The sequence below is a fragment of the Bufo bufo genome, chromosome 3 (assembly GCF_905171765.1).
Source record: "Bufo bufo chromosome 3, aBufBuf1.1, whole genome shotgun sequence".
Lineage (NCBI taxonomy): Eukaryota > Metazoa > Chordata > Amphibia > Anura > Bufonidae > Bufo > Bufo bufo.
The window spans coordinates 301,923,173-301,939,787 of record NC_053391.1 but is presented as its reverse complement, the minus strand read 5'-3'; the positions used below and the strand labels follow the sequence as shown (position 1 = coordinate 301,939,787).

Below are 16,615 nucleotides of genomic sequence, written 5' to 3'. Positions count from 1 at the left end.
GTGTAATATTCAACATTTTCATATACGGTACCCAATAAATCAAAGAAAACTAGTACAAAATATGCAGAAGAGGGATACTAGAACGGGCTATAGAAACGTGCTGTAGGAAGAAGCCCCACACGTATTGCTGCAACACAGCTTTCTTAGGGGTGAGCATGCTTGATTACATGTGCCATTTTTATATCATTGCTATAAAGCTAGGCAGCTTGACATTAGTGGCTCAATTCTGACTTATGTAAAGTCAAATTTAGCAGTCATCATAGTAAGATCTTACCAAAAAAGCAACCAAAAACGAAAAACTTAAACAAGAGCACTGCAAGTAAAATGTTCACACTGTGCTACAATGCAATAAGGAGCAGGCGGAGCAGAACTTTGGGCATAATACAGTGAATACTGGAGTGCTACTTTACACTGCATCATTTGTGCATTTTAGAGTTCTGCCTCATTCACACATCAGTGTTCGGTCAGTGATTTCTATCAGTGGTTTTGAGCCAAAACCAGGGGTGGCTGTAAACACAGAACAGGAGCAGATCTTTCTCTTATACCTTATCTCTGTGGAGGCTCCAATCCTGGTTTTGGCTCACAATCACTGATGGAAATCACTGACTGAACGCTGACACGGATGCAGTTTTGCAGACCTTGCCCTTTGCAATGCAAATCCACATGAACAACCGACATGCTGTGGATTTGAAAATCTGCACCACAGGTCAATTTCTTCGAATACAAAATACACCATGTGTACTTGAGATTTGCCAAATCTCATTGACTTTGCTGGTACAGTATTACACTGTGCTTTTTCTGCACGAAAATCTGCACGGAAAAAAATGCACACAATCCGCTTTATATGCAGTTACCCTTAGGCCTCTTTCAGACGGGCGTTGCGGGAAAAGGTACATTGCGGGAACACCCTCGATTTTTCCGCGCGAGTGCAAAACATTGTAATGCGTTTTGCACGCGTGTGAGAAAAATCGCGCATGTTTGGTACCCAAACCCGAACTTCTTCACAGAAGTTCGGGCTTGGGATCGTACTTCTGTAGATTGTATTATTTTCCCTTATAACATGGTTATAAGGCCTCATGCACATGACCGTTTGTCATCCGCGTCCGTGATCCATGTTTCCAGTCCGTCCAAAAAATATGACCTGTCCTATTTTTTTGGACGGACAACGGTTCGCGGACCCATTCAAGTCAATGGGTCCGTGAAAAAACACGGAGGCACACAAGATTGTCATCCGCGTCCGTGATCCGTGTCCGTTTTTTTCCTATCATTTTCAAGGCAAACTTGACTTAGATTTTTTTTTTCACTTTTCTTGTCTGGTGATCCTCCAAAAATCAAGGAAGACACACGGGGAAAAAAAAACGGACACGGATCACGGAACAACGGAACCCCGTTTTGCAGACCGTGAAAAAATACTGTCGTGTGCATGAGGCCTAAGGGAAAATAATAGCATTCTGAATACAGAATGCATAGTAAAATAGCGCTGGAGGGGTTAAAAAAAAAAATAAAAAAATTTAACTCACCTTAATCCACTTGCTCGCGCAGCCCGGCATCTCCTTCTGTCTTCATCTTAGCTGTGTGCAAGAACAGGACCTGTGGTGACGTCACTCCGGTCATCACATGGTCCATGGTTTTTTTTTAACCCCTCCAGCCCTATTGTACTATGCATTCTGTATTCAGAATGCCATTATTTTCCCTTATAACCATGTTATAAGGCAAAATAATAATGATCGGGTCTCCATTCCGATCGTCTCCTAGCAACCGTGCGTGAAAATCGCACCGCATCCGCACTTGCTTGCGGATGCTTGCGATTTTCACACAACCCCATTAATTTCTATGGGGCCTGCGTTACGTGAAAAACGCACAAAATAGAGCATGCTGCGATTTTCATGCAACGCACAAGTGATACGTGAACATCACCGCTCATGTGAACAGCCCCATAGAAATGAATGGGTCGGGATTCAGTGCGGGTGCAATGCGTTCAACTTACGCATCGCATCCGCGCAGAATACACGCCCGTGTGAAAGGGGCCTTAGGGTAATACAGTATAAGCAAAGTGAATGAGATTTGCAAAATCTCACATACATGCTGAAAATTTTCCACATGAAAATTGATCTGCTCTGCGGATTTTGAAATTCGTAGCTTGTCAATTGTTTGTGCAATTCCTCACCCTATGTATAGTGGTTTTCTCCACAGACCTTTAGAGGCTTGTTAACAAACAGAAAAAAATGCAACAAAAACAGTATAAAAAACAATATATAGTAATAGCAATTAATAGTGCGGATTTATGAGCTTTTTTTATTCGGTTTAGGCTCTGATCTTATGGGGATTTTTAGCATAAAAATCTGCACCGTGTGCAGTTACTGTACCCTAAGGTAGCATCTGCACTGCAGCTTCAAAGCCACATGACTCAAATGTTCATCTTGCCCAGGCTTATATGGGTTGATGCACAGCAAAAGCTGCTGTGTAGCCAGGACATCTAATATGATTCTCTACTTTCAGGTCCTTCTGTAGACTCCCATATGTAAAAAAAAGAAAGACATCTGATCTGTGACGCGCCACAAAAAAAAAGCGTTGCCACGCAAGATCTTCATAATCGACCGACCTAGGTTTCACACCAGCTACATCGGGAGCTTCGGTGCTAGCATTCTCTTATATTCTTATAAATCTGCCTATAAAACGCCTCCCCATGGTTCGAGGTTGGAAATAGTATAAGCATATAATGTTCATTAAAACACATAAAATCTTAATTTCACTACCATACATTTCATAACACTAAAATGTAAAAAAAAAAAAAAATCTTCATAAAATATACTCAAAGACCGCCCAGAGGGTATTTAAATATCATGTTATTTATTTTTGTTTTTTTTTGTCTACTATATTGGAGGTACCCCTTGAGAACCCTCCATCCTACGGGTCCTTTTTAGCTGTGTCCCTTTTGTTTTTCTTAACTCGGGAAATCTAGAGAAGGAACGGAACAGTAGTCGAGTTTCTAGTGACTGATTTTAAAGGAGGTGTTCGAAAGAAGCCTCTGAGAATTGGTTGTGAATCTATCATTCTTATATGTTTAACCCCTTAATGACTAGCCTGTTTTTGGCCTTAATGGGGATGTCTCACCTCTACCGTTGGCGGCAAATAGCTAACATATGCCACCAATGTCATATAGGTGCAGGTCCCACCTCTGAGACCCACACCTATCTCTAGAACGTGCATGCACAACTGCCCTCCATTCAGTGCTGGCATGGCTATTACCTGCAGTTCCACAAAAGTGAATTATGTGGAGGGGATTTTATTTTTGCTATTTTTTCCATTGAAAGGCGTTTTTTCAATGGGAGAAAGGTGTATTTTTTTTTTTTTACTTGGCCCAGTCTAAAGCCCTTAGTGACTGCAGTAAAAAGGAGTATAGTGTGGTCACTAAGGAGATAGGAATAGCAGTGCGAATCCAGGCATGTGTGCACCATAATTTGTGACTTTTCAGAAGTGCTGAAACAATGGAGGTGTTGCTTGTTGAAAGAGGGCATGGCTTCTGTCTCTTAACAAATCAGGCTTTTTTTATTTATTTTTTTAAGGTGGACGCAGACATATTTTTTAAATGAAGCGATTTAGAAATTTGCTGTCTACATCATTCTCTATTAAATTAAATTGTGTGAAAGTAGAGTGACGTTTAAAGGTGCTGTCACACACAGTGGTCGCTGCAGGGCCAAGAAGCATCCAGAAGGAACAGGTTCACACTGATTGCAGGTGAAAGTACCCTAAGGCCTAGTTCACTCAAACGTTTTTTTTGCGAGTGTACAGGCCTTTTTTGTGTTCCGTATACGGTCCGTACACGGAACAATTCATTTCAATTGTTCCGCAAAAAAAACTGAATGTACTCCGTATGTTGTTTCCGTATTTCCGTTTTTCCATTCCGTTGAAAGATAGAACATGTCCTATTATTGCCTGCAAATCACGTTCCGTGGCTCCATTCAAGTCAATAGGTCCGCAAAAAAAAAACGGAACACATACGGAAATGCATCCGTATGTCTTCTGTATCCGTTCCGTTTTTTCTGAGCCATCTATTTAAAATGTTATGCCCAGCCCAATTTTTTCTATGTAATTACTGTATACTGTATATGGCATACGGAAAAACAGAACGGAAAAACGGAAACGGAAACACAATGGAACTCAAAAACGGAACAACGGATCCGTGAAAAACGGACCGCAAAAAACTATAAAAGCCATACGTTCGTGTGAACTAGGCCTAAGCCTCATTAATAAAAGGTAAAGGTTATAAAAGGCACAAATTATCAGCTCCCCGATCCGATTCTATGGATCATTATTTTCTCAGTCTAAGGCCTCATGCACACGACCGTATTTTTTTGCGATCCGCAAAACGGGGTTCCGTTTTCCCGTGATCGTTTTTTCGTCTGTGGGTCTTCCTTGATTTTTGGAGGATCCACGGACATTAAAAAAAAGTCGTTTTGGTGTCCGCCTGGCCGTGCGGAGCCAAACGGATCCGTCCTGAATTACAATGCAAGTCAATGTAAAGTCTGGAGTCCCTTTTATACCATCGGATCGGAGTTTTCTCCAATCCGATGGTATATTTTAACTTGAAGCGTCCCCATCACCATGGGAACGCCTCTATGTTAGAATATACTGTCTGATATGAGTTAGATCGTGAAACCTCATTTCCGACAGTATATTCCAACACAGAGGCGTTCCCATGGTGATGGGGACGCTTCTAGTTAGAATATACTACAAACTGTGTACATGACTGCCCCCTGCTGCCTATCAGCATCCGATCTCTTACAGGGGGCTGTGATCTCCGATCCGATCTCCGATCCGATCTCTTACAGGGGGCTGTGATCAGCATCCGTCTGTATAAAAACTAACCTACGGCCACGGATCACGGACAATGCCAATCTTGTGTGCATCCGTGTTCTTTCACGGACCCATTGACTTGAATGGGTCCGTGAACCGTTGGCCGTGAAAAAAATAGGACAGGTCATATTTTTTTCACGGCCAGGAAACACGGATCACGGATGCGGCTGCAAAACGGTGCATTTTCCGATTTTTCCACGGACCCATTGAAAGTCAATGGGTCCGCGAAAAAAAACGGAAAACGGCACAACGGCCACGGGTGCACACAACGGTCGTGTGCATGAGGCCTAAGCTGCATGACTTATTTAGTAACAATAGAGGATTACATACATCAAACTACATTTACCAAGTAGCAGCGGAATGTCCATTCAGAAAATGACAAATACAAAAACTGTCAAAAGTTGTAGAACTATCTTGGAAGAAAGCAGTGATGTTATTCTAAATTTGATGAACCCTTATTGCTCATGCCATTACTCACTGTTCTCACCTGAACACTCTCCATCTGTTGGGGTAATATGCGAAGAAAATCATCAGGCAAGCTTCCTAGTAGAGGGGGGTTCCAGTTCCTGCACACTTTTGGTACCTGAGAACCGCAGACTGGCAACACGTCAGTCCTTATAAATAAAATAAAACATTATTAAAAAAAAAAAATTCTAACAATAACTCGCTTAACTAATCATCTTTTAGCAGAAAGGAGTTTTCCTAGACATATACACTGATGACGTATCCTCTGGTACCTGATTGGTGGGGGTCCAACACCCAGGATCGACGCCAATCAGATGTTTAAGAAGGCAGTAGCGGCGCGGCCTTCTCTCAGTTCACCAAGCATAGCACCAGACATTGTATAGCGGCTGTGCAAGGTATAGCAGCAGCTCAGCTCCATTCACTTTGATGGGGCTGAGCTGCGCCTAGGCCATGTGACCGCTGAACATGATGTAGCGAGGCCGATAATGATTATAAGTCTCGGAAAACCCTTTTAATTTCACTGCAGCACATGCATGCACATAGCACATTTAGTTATCCATACTGTTTCACAATGCAGTTTGTGTTCATTCTGATTTTTTTTAACCACTTGATTTATTGTCTGGGTGAGCAAACTGTGTAAGTGTAGGGTGCAGTTATAGAGAGGGTAGCACTACAATACAACACATTACAGCTCTATGATACACAGTGGTGGTTTTAGTCCTTCCCATTCATGAGCCAACGAGTCCACAGGAATCACAGTTGCATGGCCATACCACAGATGACAGATTTCAAAAATGTTCTATTTGGTTAAACCTTTTTGTGGAACGGACATACGTAAACGGAATGCACACGGAGTAATTTCAGCTTTTTTTTGCGGACCCATTGTAATGCATGGTGCCACATACTGTGCGTAAAAAAAACAATGCACACGGAAAAAAAAAAAAGTTTTTGTGCATGAACCCTTAAATTTTTCTTGCATTTCCTGTTCTGATTTCTTTTAGATGTTTTGTTACAACTTGGATCCATAACTTGGGCTTTTTTATTTTATTCTGTAAGGTATACTACTACTACTTCCTGACCATACTTCTTATATTACTACTACTTCTACTACCACCACCATGTCACTACTGAAAAGTCCCTTGTGCACATTAGTTTAAAAAAATAAATTTTTTGTTCTCCAAAAAAAAAAATCTACATTTCAGTAGCACTTACACTGACTGTGTACTGATTGCAGCATTTACACTAGACCGTGAACTGACAACTACATTTACACTGGACCAAATTAAGTGTTAAACTAGATTGTGGACTGAGTGACCATAGAATTTATACTATTCCTAAGGCCTCTTTCACACAGGCGTTGCGGGAAAATGTGCGGGTGCGTTACGGGAACACCCGCGACTTTTCGGCACGAGTGCAAAACATTGTAATGCGTTTTGCACTCGCGCGAGGAAAATCGCACGTGTTTGGTACCCAAACCCGAACTTCTTCACAGAAGTTCGGGCTTGGGATCGGTGTTCTATAAATAGTATTATTTTCCCTTATAACTAACGATTAATACAAATACAGCCGGCGGCAGAAACACATTGCCAGCACCTTGCCTCTGACAGGGAGCTGCGATTAGCGGCAGTTAACCTCTCAGGTGCGGCCTGTCAGAGGTCGGGTGCCGGCAATGTGTTTCTGCCGCCGGCTGTATTTGTATTAAACGTTAGTTATCAATAGTGGCACAGTGTGCCCTCCCCTCCTCTTCATTTCTATTGGTGGCAGCGGCACAGGGGGGAGGGAGAGACTGCTTCCTTCTTCCCGTGCTGCTGAGGGAACATGGTCGCGCTGAGAGCAGCACGATCCATGTTCTCTGATACTGGGCTGTGCAGTAGCACAGCCTAGTATCGATAAAAGGCAAATATAGAATGGGTATCGAAAATTTGATACCCGAAACAACTCTAGTTGAAAGCATATAGAGGCGTATTTCAGTACCAAAAGAAAAATATATACGCACTTCACGCTAATTTTTTTCTGGTCAAAGCGTATAGTGGCATATTTTAGTCCAACAAGAAAAATATATACTCACTGGCTGTTGCAGTTATTTCTGTTGAAAGCGTATAGGGGCATATTACAGTAAAAAAAAGAAAAATATATACGGCAAAAGCGTTCAGTGGCCTATTTCTTTATAGAAAGAAAAAATATACGCACTTCACTATTGCAGTTATTTGTGGCAAAAGGGTTTAGTGGCCTATTTTAGTACAGAAAGAAAAAATATATACGCACTTCACTGGTGCACTTATTTGTGGCAAAAGCGTTCAGTGGCCTATTTCAGTACAGAAAAAAAAATATATACACACTTATTTATTTCTGCTGAAAGCGTTTACTGGTCTATTTCAGTACAAAAAGAAAACTATATTCTTAGTTCACGTCGGCGGTTATATGTGTTGAATGCATGGCTGGAAGTCAGCAGGGTGGCAGCAGTGGGAGGTCGGGAGCCAAAAGTGGCCGGGGTAGAGCACCTGCTTCGCAGCAGCCTATCTACCCTGGAAGTAGTGGTACAGGGGTTCACGGAAGAAGCAGCGATAGCAATCAGTCAGTGCGGTGTTTATATGTGTTATTTTGTATTTCAGTACAAAAAGAAAAATACATTCTCAGTTCACGTCGGCGGCGGTTATATGTCTTGAAAGCGTTTAATGGCCTATTTAAGTACGAACAGAAAAATACATTCTCAATTCACGTCAGTCAGTGCTGCGGTTAAATGCGGAAAAATCTCCATGATGTCTCCATGATAAATCTGCAGCGTGGTGGCCCAGCGTGGCCTCTACACACTTTCAAAATCATCCTTTAGCGGAGCGAATAGATGCCAGATGACAGGACGCTCCATGAACTTCCCAGGAGCTGCTGTGGGGCGCAGCGGTTCATTTCTGAGACTTCCGTATAGTGCGGGGGGAATCCGAACACCCTCTCCATCTCCGTGCGATAAAATCTTTTGTGACTTATTTTGGTGTAAAATCAAATTTTATTCAGCGTTCAGCACTGCAGTTCTATGTGGTAAAATCTTTAGTGATGTATTTCGGTGGAAAAACAAATTTTAATCAGCACTCAGCACTGCAGTTATATGCAGTAAAATCTATCTTGACTTATTTTGTTGGAAAAAAAATTTTTATTCAGTGTTCAGCGCTGTAGCAATATGTGGTAAAATCTTTATTGAAGTATGTCGGTCGAAAAACAAAATAATTCAGTGGTCAGCGCTGTGGTTATATGCAGTAAAATCTTAATTGAAGTATTACAGTCGAAAAACAATATTTATTCTGCGGTCAGCGCTGCGGTTATATGCGTTAAAATCTTTAGTGATGTATCTTGATGAACTTCACGACTCTTCCGGGCTCAAAGCTATCTTGGCGCATTGTCTCGTCATTGTCGGTAGCTACTAGAGACCTGTTCATGCCAGGCAGGTTCCCCCAGAAGTACCGTATTTTTCGCCCTATAAGACGCACCGGCCCATAAGAAGCACCTAGGTTTTTGAGGAGGAAAAGAAGAAAAAAAATATTTTTAACCAAAAGGTGTGCTTTTGGTGGGTTTTGAACTAATGATGGTCTGTGCATGACACTATTATGAGGGATCTGTGGATGACGCACTGTTATGGAGGGGGATCTGTGGACGGCACTGTTATGGTGGGGGATCTGTGGATGGCACTGTTATGGGGGGATCTGTGAATGGCACTGTTATGAGGATCGGTCTGTTGATGGCACTGTTATGGGGGGATCTGTGGATGGCACTGTTATGGGGGGGATCTGTGAATGGCACTGTTATGGGGGGATGATCTGTGGATGGCACTGTTATGGGGGGGTGATCTGTGGATGGCACTGTTATGGGGGGGTGATCTGTGGATGGCACTGTTACGGGGGGGGTGATCTGTGGATGGCACTGTTACGGGGGGGGTGATCTGTGGATGGCACTGTTACGGGGGGGTGATCTGTGGATGGCACTGTTATGGGGGGGTGATCTGTGGATGGCACTGTTATGGGGGGGATCTGTGGATGGCACAGTTATGAGGGATGGATCTGTGGATGGCACAGTTATGGGGTGTGGATCCGTGGATGGCACTGTTATGGGGGGTGGATCTGTGGATGGCACTGCTATATATGTGTCACCCACAGATCCCCCGCCCCATAACAGTGCCATCCACATATCTCCCACCCCATAATAGTGGCATCCACAGATGCCCTAATATACCATAGCTAAACCTGTGGGAGGGGGGAGGGGCCGGTGTCATGCAAATGCGGTGGGGCCGGTGCGGTCACTGTACTCCGGCCCCACCGCTTACTCACTTGCTTAATGCCTAAACATCTGTACTACCGTACTTACTAAATGTCCTGTAGAAGGCAGAGCAGCGCGGGTGGCCGACCGGAACTCACTGATGTCACGTGACGTGCCTGCGCTGCCTACTTTATGAATGTAGTAGGCGGCGCAGGCACGTGACGTCAGTGAGTTACGGCCGGCCGCCCACCCTGCTCTGCCTGCTACAGGACATTTAGTAAGTACGGTAGTACAGATGGGGCTGGATATCGGAACGTCAATTAAAGCTATTATTATAAAATGTTTAAGCAATAAAGCAGTGAGTGAGTGGTGGGGCCAGAGTACAGTGACCGCAGCGCCCCGCCGCATTTGCATAACACCGGCCCCTCCTCCCTCCAGCTGATGCTGCAGCATCGCAGACTGCGATGTAAAATGGCAGCATTCGCCCAATAAGACGCAGGGGCATTTTTCCCACACTTTTGGGGGGGGGGGGGGGTGTGCGTCTTATGGGGCGAAAAATACGGTATCTTGATCGCTATTGTGCAACTCTGTTATTGTGCCATTCTGTGGCTTCCTCATGGTGCTGCCACCTCCAGACTCAGTCACTGTGCCACTCTGTGGCCTCCTCCTGATGCTGCTGCTGCCCACCTCCAGACTCTGTCATTGTGTCAGTGGCCTCCTCATACTGCTTCCACCTCCAGACCCTGTTATTGGGCCACTCTGTGGCCTCCTCATGCTGCTTCCACCTCACCACTATGTCATAGGTCCATTTTGCCTTTCGGCCTGGCTGACATAATTATTTATTTGACCTTTCTTCTGATCTGAGATGCACAACGAATCCTGTCTGTGTAGCATCTTTAAGGCCTGTATGGTCCCATCAGAATTGACTTACGAATTGGTAGCCAAAAGCAGGAGTGGGTACAAAACACAGAAGACATGCAAATATTCGGTTCACGTGTCATCTCTGCTTTAGATCCACTCCTGTTTTTTTTGGGCATTGGCAATACTGATGGATTACTGACCAAATGCTGACCGAGTGAAGGCATACGCTCCACAGACAGGATCAGTTTTTTGAGGGGTTATTGTTGTGACGGATCAGAGGAAAGGCCAAATAATCAGCGACGTCAACACAAACTTACTGCTGACACCCTCTTCACTCTGTCGGGGGGCTCTACTTGTATAAGCGTTTAGAACAGGTTCTGTAGACATCTATGTGGAATCAGCTGACGACGGTGTAAAAGGAGTGCGATTCTTCTTGACGCTAACATCTACCTGTAAGGTTGAGTTCATACTTTAATTATTTGGTCATTGTTGGCTCCGTGACTGCCCAAATAAGTGATGTGTGCAGTGATTCTAAGAGCGCCGCCTGTCATCTGCTTGTCATACTGACTCACAGTATTGTTTCACTACCACAACAGACTCCCTATGCGTGTTACTGCAAGGCACAGTGTTCTACACCCCTATAAAGGCTCCCTGCAGCCCGGAAATAGCCGTTTTTTTACGCGATTCGCCACGAATCAATTCAGATCGAAGCGAATTTGTCCTAAAAAGATTGGCGAACTGGCCGAATCAATTTTTTTTACAATTCGCTCATCTCTAGTGCTCACAATAGTAATACGGCTCCTCCATAAGGCACCTTCTTGTAGAGCACTCAGAGCCAATAATAACACCTCTCTATCGTGCCCCAGGAGTCATAAGGGCCCTCTATAGTGCCCCAGTAGTTATATTGCTCTCTAAAGAGTCCCCAGTAGTAAGAAGGCCCCCTAAAGTGCTCCCAGTAGTGATAAGGCTCCTCCATAAGGCCCCTGGTAGAGCACTCAGTAATAATAAAGCCTCTCTACAGTGCTCCCCAGTAGTAATAAGGGTCCTTTACATTGTCTCAGTAGTTATGTTGCTCTCTAAAGTGCTCCCAGTAGTAATAAGGCCCCCTAAGGTGCCCAAGTAGTAATAAAGGCCGGGACCTGGAATCACTGGTTCCTGTGCCCTGCTGGACTATTCAACTGTATCACCGTTCTAAGGGTGGCAATACAGTTGTTGCTACGGAAGCCACTATGTTCGAGGCACTGGGCAAAACATCCAGGTCCCAAGCTGGCAGCCTACTCCTTAACCCAGGGCTCGATAAATCCCAGGCGCCAGGTCGCCATGGCGACCAGGAATTTAGTCCTGGCGCTTGGGTATTTGTCAGCCCGTTTTCAAAGGTGCCTGGGCGATGGGTGCGGAGCTGCCGTTCTGTCCGGAGGCAGCACCGTTTGAAACAGCTCCGTCACAGCACACAACAGCAGAGACGCTGGCAGCAGGGAGGGGAGGGACTCGGGAGGAGTGTAATCTGATCCTAGAGTGGAAGCTGCTTCTGCCAGCCCCTCCCCTCCCCGCCCACCAACCAATCAGAGCTGAGGCAAGGCAAGCACTAGCAGCTCTGAGTCCGAGTCACTGACACAAGTACATGAGGGAGTCTAAGTAAAGAAAGAATCGAATGAGTCTCAGGTTAAAAGAATCTAAAGATCCGATTAGTTAGTGACTCATTCGATTCTTTGAGTTAAAAGGTCAGTCAGACTCTAGAACAGTTTACACTGAGGCTGTGGCTGCTTTTGTTGCAGCAGTGATAAGATTAAGGGACAGGAGCAGAGAGATAAGAGAAGTGACAGATGACAGTTTAGATTACAGTTTGAATTAACCCTTTAGGATCAAATTGGCTTCTCAAGGAGATCTATATGTTAAAGGCATCCCTTCTTCTGTCTCATTCAGTAGCTATAGAACTAAGGCTACTTTCACACTTGCGGCAGGATGGATCTGGCAGGCTGTTCACCCTGTCGGATCCGTCCTTCTGCCGGACCGCAGCTCTGTCCCCATTGACTATAATGGGGGTGGAGCTCCGGCGCAGCACGGCAGTGCATGGTGAAAGGCCGCCGGACTAAAAGTACTGCATTGGAAATCTATAGTAAAGGGCGAGCACACTTCATTTGGACTAACACTAAAATTTAATTAAATCACACTTAATTTCACACGTGTATAACGGATAGATAAAAAGTTATAAAATACAATAAAATACAAAGCATAAAATACACTTCACTTTGTATTTTATAACTTTTTATCTATCCGTTATACACGTGTGAAATTAAGTGTGATTTAAATTAAATTTTAGTGTTAGTCCAAATTAAGTGTGCTCGCCCTTTACTATAGCTTTCCAATCCACATTTTCAGAGGGTGGGTGTCCCTCTTACCAGGGCTAGTAGCACCTGCTCCGCAATCACGTTTGAAGTGAGCCACCATCTTGAATTTTATATTAAAAGTACTGCATGTCCAACTTTTTAGTCCGGCGGCCTCTCACCGCAAACTGCCATGCTGCGCCGGAGCTCCACCCCCGTCCCCATTATAGTCAATAGGGTCCGGGGACGGAGCGGCGGTATATGTAACATGGTATACAGCATTATTGGGGGGGCTCTATGGAGAAGTAGGGGGGGGGGGGGCACCTACTAGGGGCTTTATGACGCGGCTCCGCCTGGCTCCTAACTTTTTTAGCTGGCTCCTAGATTCCAAGGAAATTTGTCAAGCCCTGCCTTAACCCCTTAAGGACTCAGCCCTATTTCACCTTAAGGACTTGGCCATTTTTTGCAAATCTGACCAGTGTCACTTTAAGTGCTGATAACTTTAAAACGCTTTGACTTATCCAGGCCGTTCTGAGATAGTTTTTTCGTCACATATTGTACTTCATGACACTGCTAAAATTGGGTCAAAAAAGTTAATTTTTTTGCATTAAAAAAATACCAAATTTACCAGAAATTTGGAAAAATTAGCAAATTTCCAAGTTTCAATTTCTCTACTTCTATAATAGATAGTAATACCTCCAAAAATAGTTATTACTTTACATTCCCCATATGTCTACTTCATGTTTGGATCATTTTAGGAATGATATTTTATTTTTTGGGGATGTTACAAGGCTTAGAAGTTTAGAAGCAAATCTTAAACTACACCCCTCAAGGTATTCAAAACTGATTTTACAAACTTTGTTAACCCTTTAGGTGTTCCATAAGAATTAATGGAAATTTCAAAATTTAACTTTTTTGGCAGATTTTCCATTTTAACCGCTTGCCGTCACACTAACGCCGATAGGTGTCAGTGCGGCGGCACTCTCAGGTCTCAGCGACGCCTATTGGCATCATCTCGTCAGACCCGAGATTTCCTGTGAACGCGCGCTGATCATTCGCTGGCAGGCTGTAGATGGTAAAAAAAAAAGATCGCATCAGAAAGGTATATTAGACGCTGTTTTGTTAACAGCGTCTGATATACCTGCTACCTGGTCCTCTGGTGGTCCCTTTTGCTTGGATCGACCACCAGAGGACACAGGCAGCTCTGTAAGTAGCACCAAGCACCACACTACACTACACCCCCCCTCCCTGTCACTTATTAACCCCTTATCAACCCCTGATCACCCCATATAGACTCCCTGATCACCCCCCTGTCATTGATCACCCCCCTGTAAAGCTCCATTCAGACGTTCGCAAAACACGGACACCGGCAATGTGCTTTCCGCATTATGCAGATCCGCACATTGCCAGAACTATATAGAAAATGCCTTTTCTTGTCCGCAATTGCGGGCAAGAATAGGACATGTTCTATATTTTTGCAGAACGGAAGTGCGGACCCGGAAGTGCAGATCTGCAATTCCGGGTCCGAGCGGGACAAAGTCTGTCCCCATAGAAATGAATTGGTCCGCAATTCCGTTCCGCAAAATGTGGAACAGAATTGCGGACGTGTGAATGGGGCCTAAGGGTCCCTTATCACCGCCAGTTAGTTAGCTACTTGTTAGGTAGTTAGCGCCCAGCCCACCGCAGTCACTGATTAGTCACCGATTAGCGTCATCGCTGTCGCTAATCAGCACTAGTACTATATAGTATCTGTAAGTGATCAAGACTAATCGCAATCAGATCTATATCAGTACATTCGGGTAACCTTAGGCTCTACAAAAAACGCAGTGTTCGCCCGATCAGGCCTGATCTTGTGCGCACACTTGCGTTCAGTCCGCCCCACCACAGTGCTAAAAAAAAAAAATTCTGATCACTGCAAAAACACCGTAAAATCGCTGCGGCGCTATAAAGATCACTTTTGAGCTTTTTGGATCTTTATTAGCGATCACAGCTTTACTTCGCAAGCACTCCTTTCCCCTTTTTTTTTTTTTTTTTTCACATTTTTTGGCAGAGATTTTTTCATCCACATTGATGGATGCGAATGAAGAAATCTGTGCCGTTCATTTTTTCTTTCAGCCCAGAGGGTGAACGGAAAAAAAAAAATCTTGTATGCTCAATATAAGGCCTCATGCACACGACCGTGCCGCAATTTGCGGAACGGAACGGGCACCGGCAATATAAATGCCAATTCTTGTCCGCAAAGCGCGGACAAGAATAGGACATGTTATATTTTTTTAGCGGGGCCGCGGAACGGAGCCACGGATGCGGACAGCACACGGAGTGCTGTCAGCATCTTTTGCGGCCCCATTGAAATGAATTGGTCCGCATCCGAGCCGCCAAAACGGCGGCTCGGATGCGGACCCAAACAACGGTTGTGTGCATGAGGCCTAAGGGGAATAGCAGAAACTCCTAATGCTGGCCATACATGTAATGATTGCGAAGACCCTCAAATGCCAGGGCAGTACAAACACCCCACAAATGACCCCATTTTGGAAAGAAGACACCCCAAGGTATTCGCTGAGGGGCATATTGAGTCCATGAAAGATTGAACTTTTTGTCACAAGTTAGCGGAAAGGGAGACTGTGAGAAAAAAAAATAATAATAAAATTCCGCTAACTTGTGCCAAAAGAAAAAATCTTCTATGAACTCGCCATGCCCCTCACAGAATACCTTGGGGTGTCTTCTTTCCAAAATGGGGTCACATGTGGGGTATTTATACTGCCCTGGCATTTTAGGGGCCCTAAAGCGTGAGAAGATGTCTGGAATCCAAATACCTAAAAATGCCCTCCTAAAAGGTACTCGTTGGACTTTCGGCCCCTTTGCGCATCTTGGCTGCAAAAAAGTGTCACATATGTGGTATCGCCATACTCAGGAGAAGTAGGGCAATGTGTTTTGGGTGTATTTTTACATATACCCATGCTGGGTGAGAGAAATATCTCTGTAAATTGACAACTTTGTATATAAAAATGGAAAAAGTTGTCATTTACAGAGATATTTCACACACACAGTATGGGTATATGTAAAAATACACCCCAAAACACATTGCCCTACTTCTTCAGCAATACCACGTGATACCAGGGGCCGAAAGTCCAACGAGTACCTTTAGGCTTTACTGGGTTGCTCACAATTTACCCCCGCCCAAAATGCCAGAACAGTAAACAAACCCCACAAATGACCCCATTTCGGAAAGTAGACACCCCAAGGTATTCACTGAGGGGCATAGTGAGTCCGTGGGAGATTTTTTATTTTTTTTGCCAGAAGTTAGCAGAAATGGAAACTTTATTTTATTTATTTTTTCCTCAGAAAGGGTCATTTTCCGCTAACTTATGAAAAAAAAAAAAATCATACATAAACTCACCATGCCCCTCCGCGAATACTTTGGGATGTCTTATTTCTAAAATGGGGTCATTTGGGGGGTATTTATACTATCCTGGCATTCTAGCACCTCAAGAAACATGACAGGTGCTCAGAAAGTCAGAGCTGCTTAAAAATGCGGAAATTCAAATTTTTGTACCATAGTTTGTAAACGCTATAACTTTTGCGCAAACTAATAAATATACACTTATTGGATTTTTTATCAGACATGTAGCACAATAAATTCTGACACAAACTTGTATAGAAATGTAATTATATTTGAACAATTTAACCAGAGAAGGTTAAAAATACACTTTTTTTTGAGAAAATTGTCTATTTTGATTAATATCAGAAAAACAAAAAATCTCAGCAGCAATCAAATACCACCAAAAGAAAGCTGTATTTGTGAGAAGAAAAGTGGGTATAAACTTGTGGTCCTTAAGTCAGGGCTTGACAAATTTCCTTGGAATCTA

At 43.9% G+C, this 16,615-nt stretch overlaps 1 protein-coding gene across 1 annotated transcript in view; it reads right to left on the bottom strand.

Annotated features, from left to right (window-relative positions):
• CUEDC1 (CUE domain containing 1) overlaps positions 1 to 16,615 on the bottom strand; it is a 247,841-nt gene that overhangs the window by 65,824 nt on the left and 165,402 nt on the right. Inside the window, exon 5 of the mRNA XM_040424225.1 lies at positions 5,345 to 5,471. Within this exon, the coding sequence (XP_040280159.1) occupies positions 5,345 to 5,471 (127 nt within the window). The remainder of the gene's footprint in view (positions 1 to 5,344; positions 5,472 to 16,615) is intronic.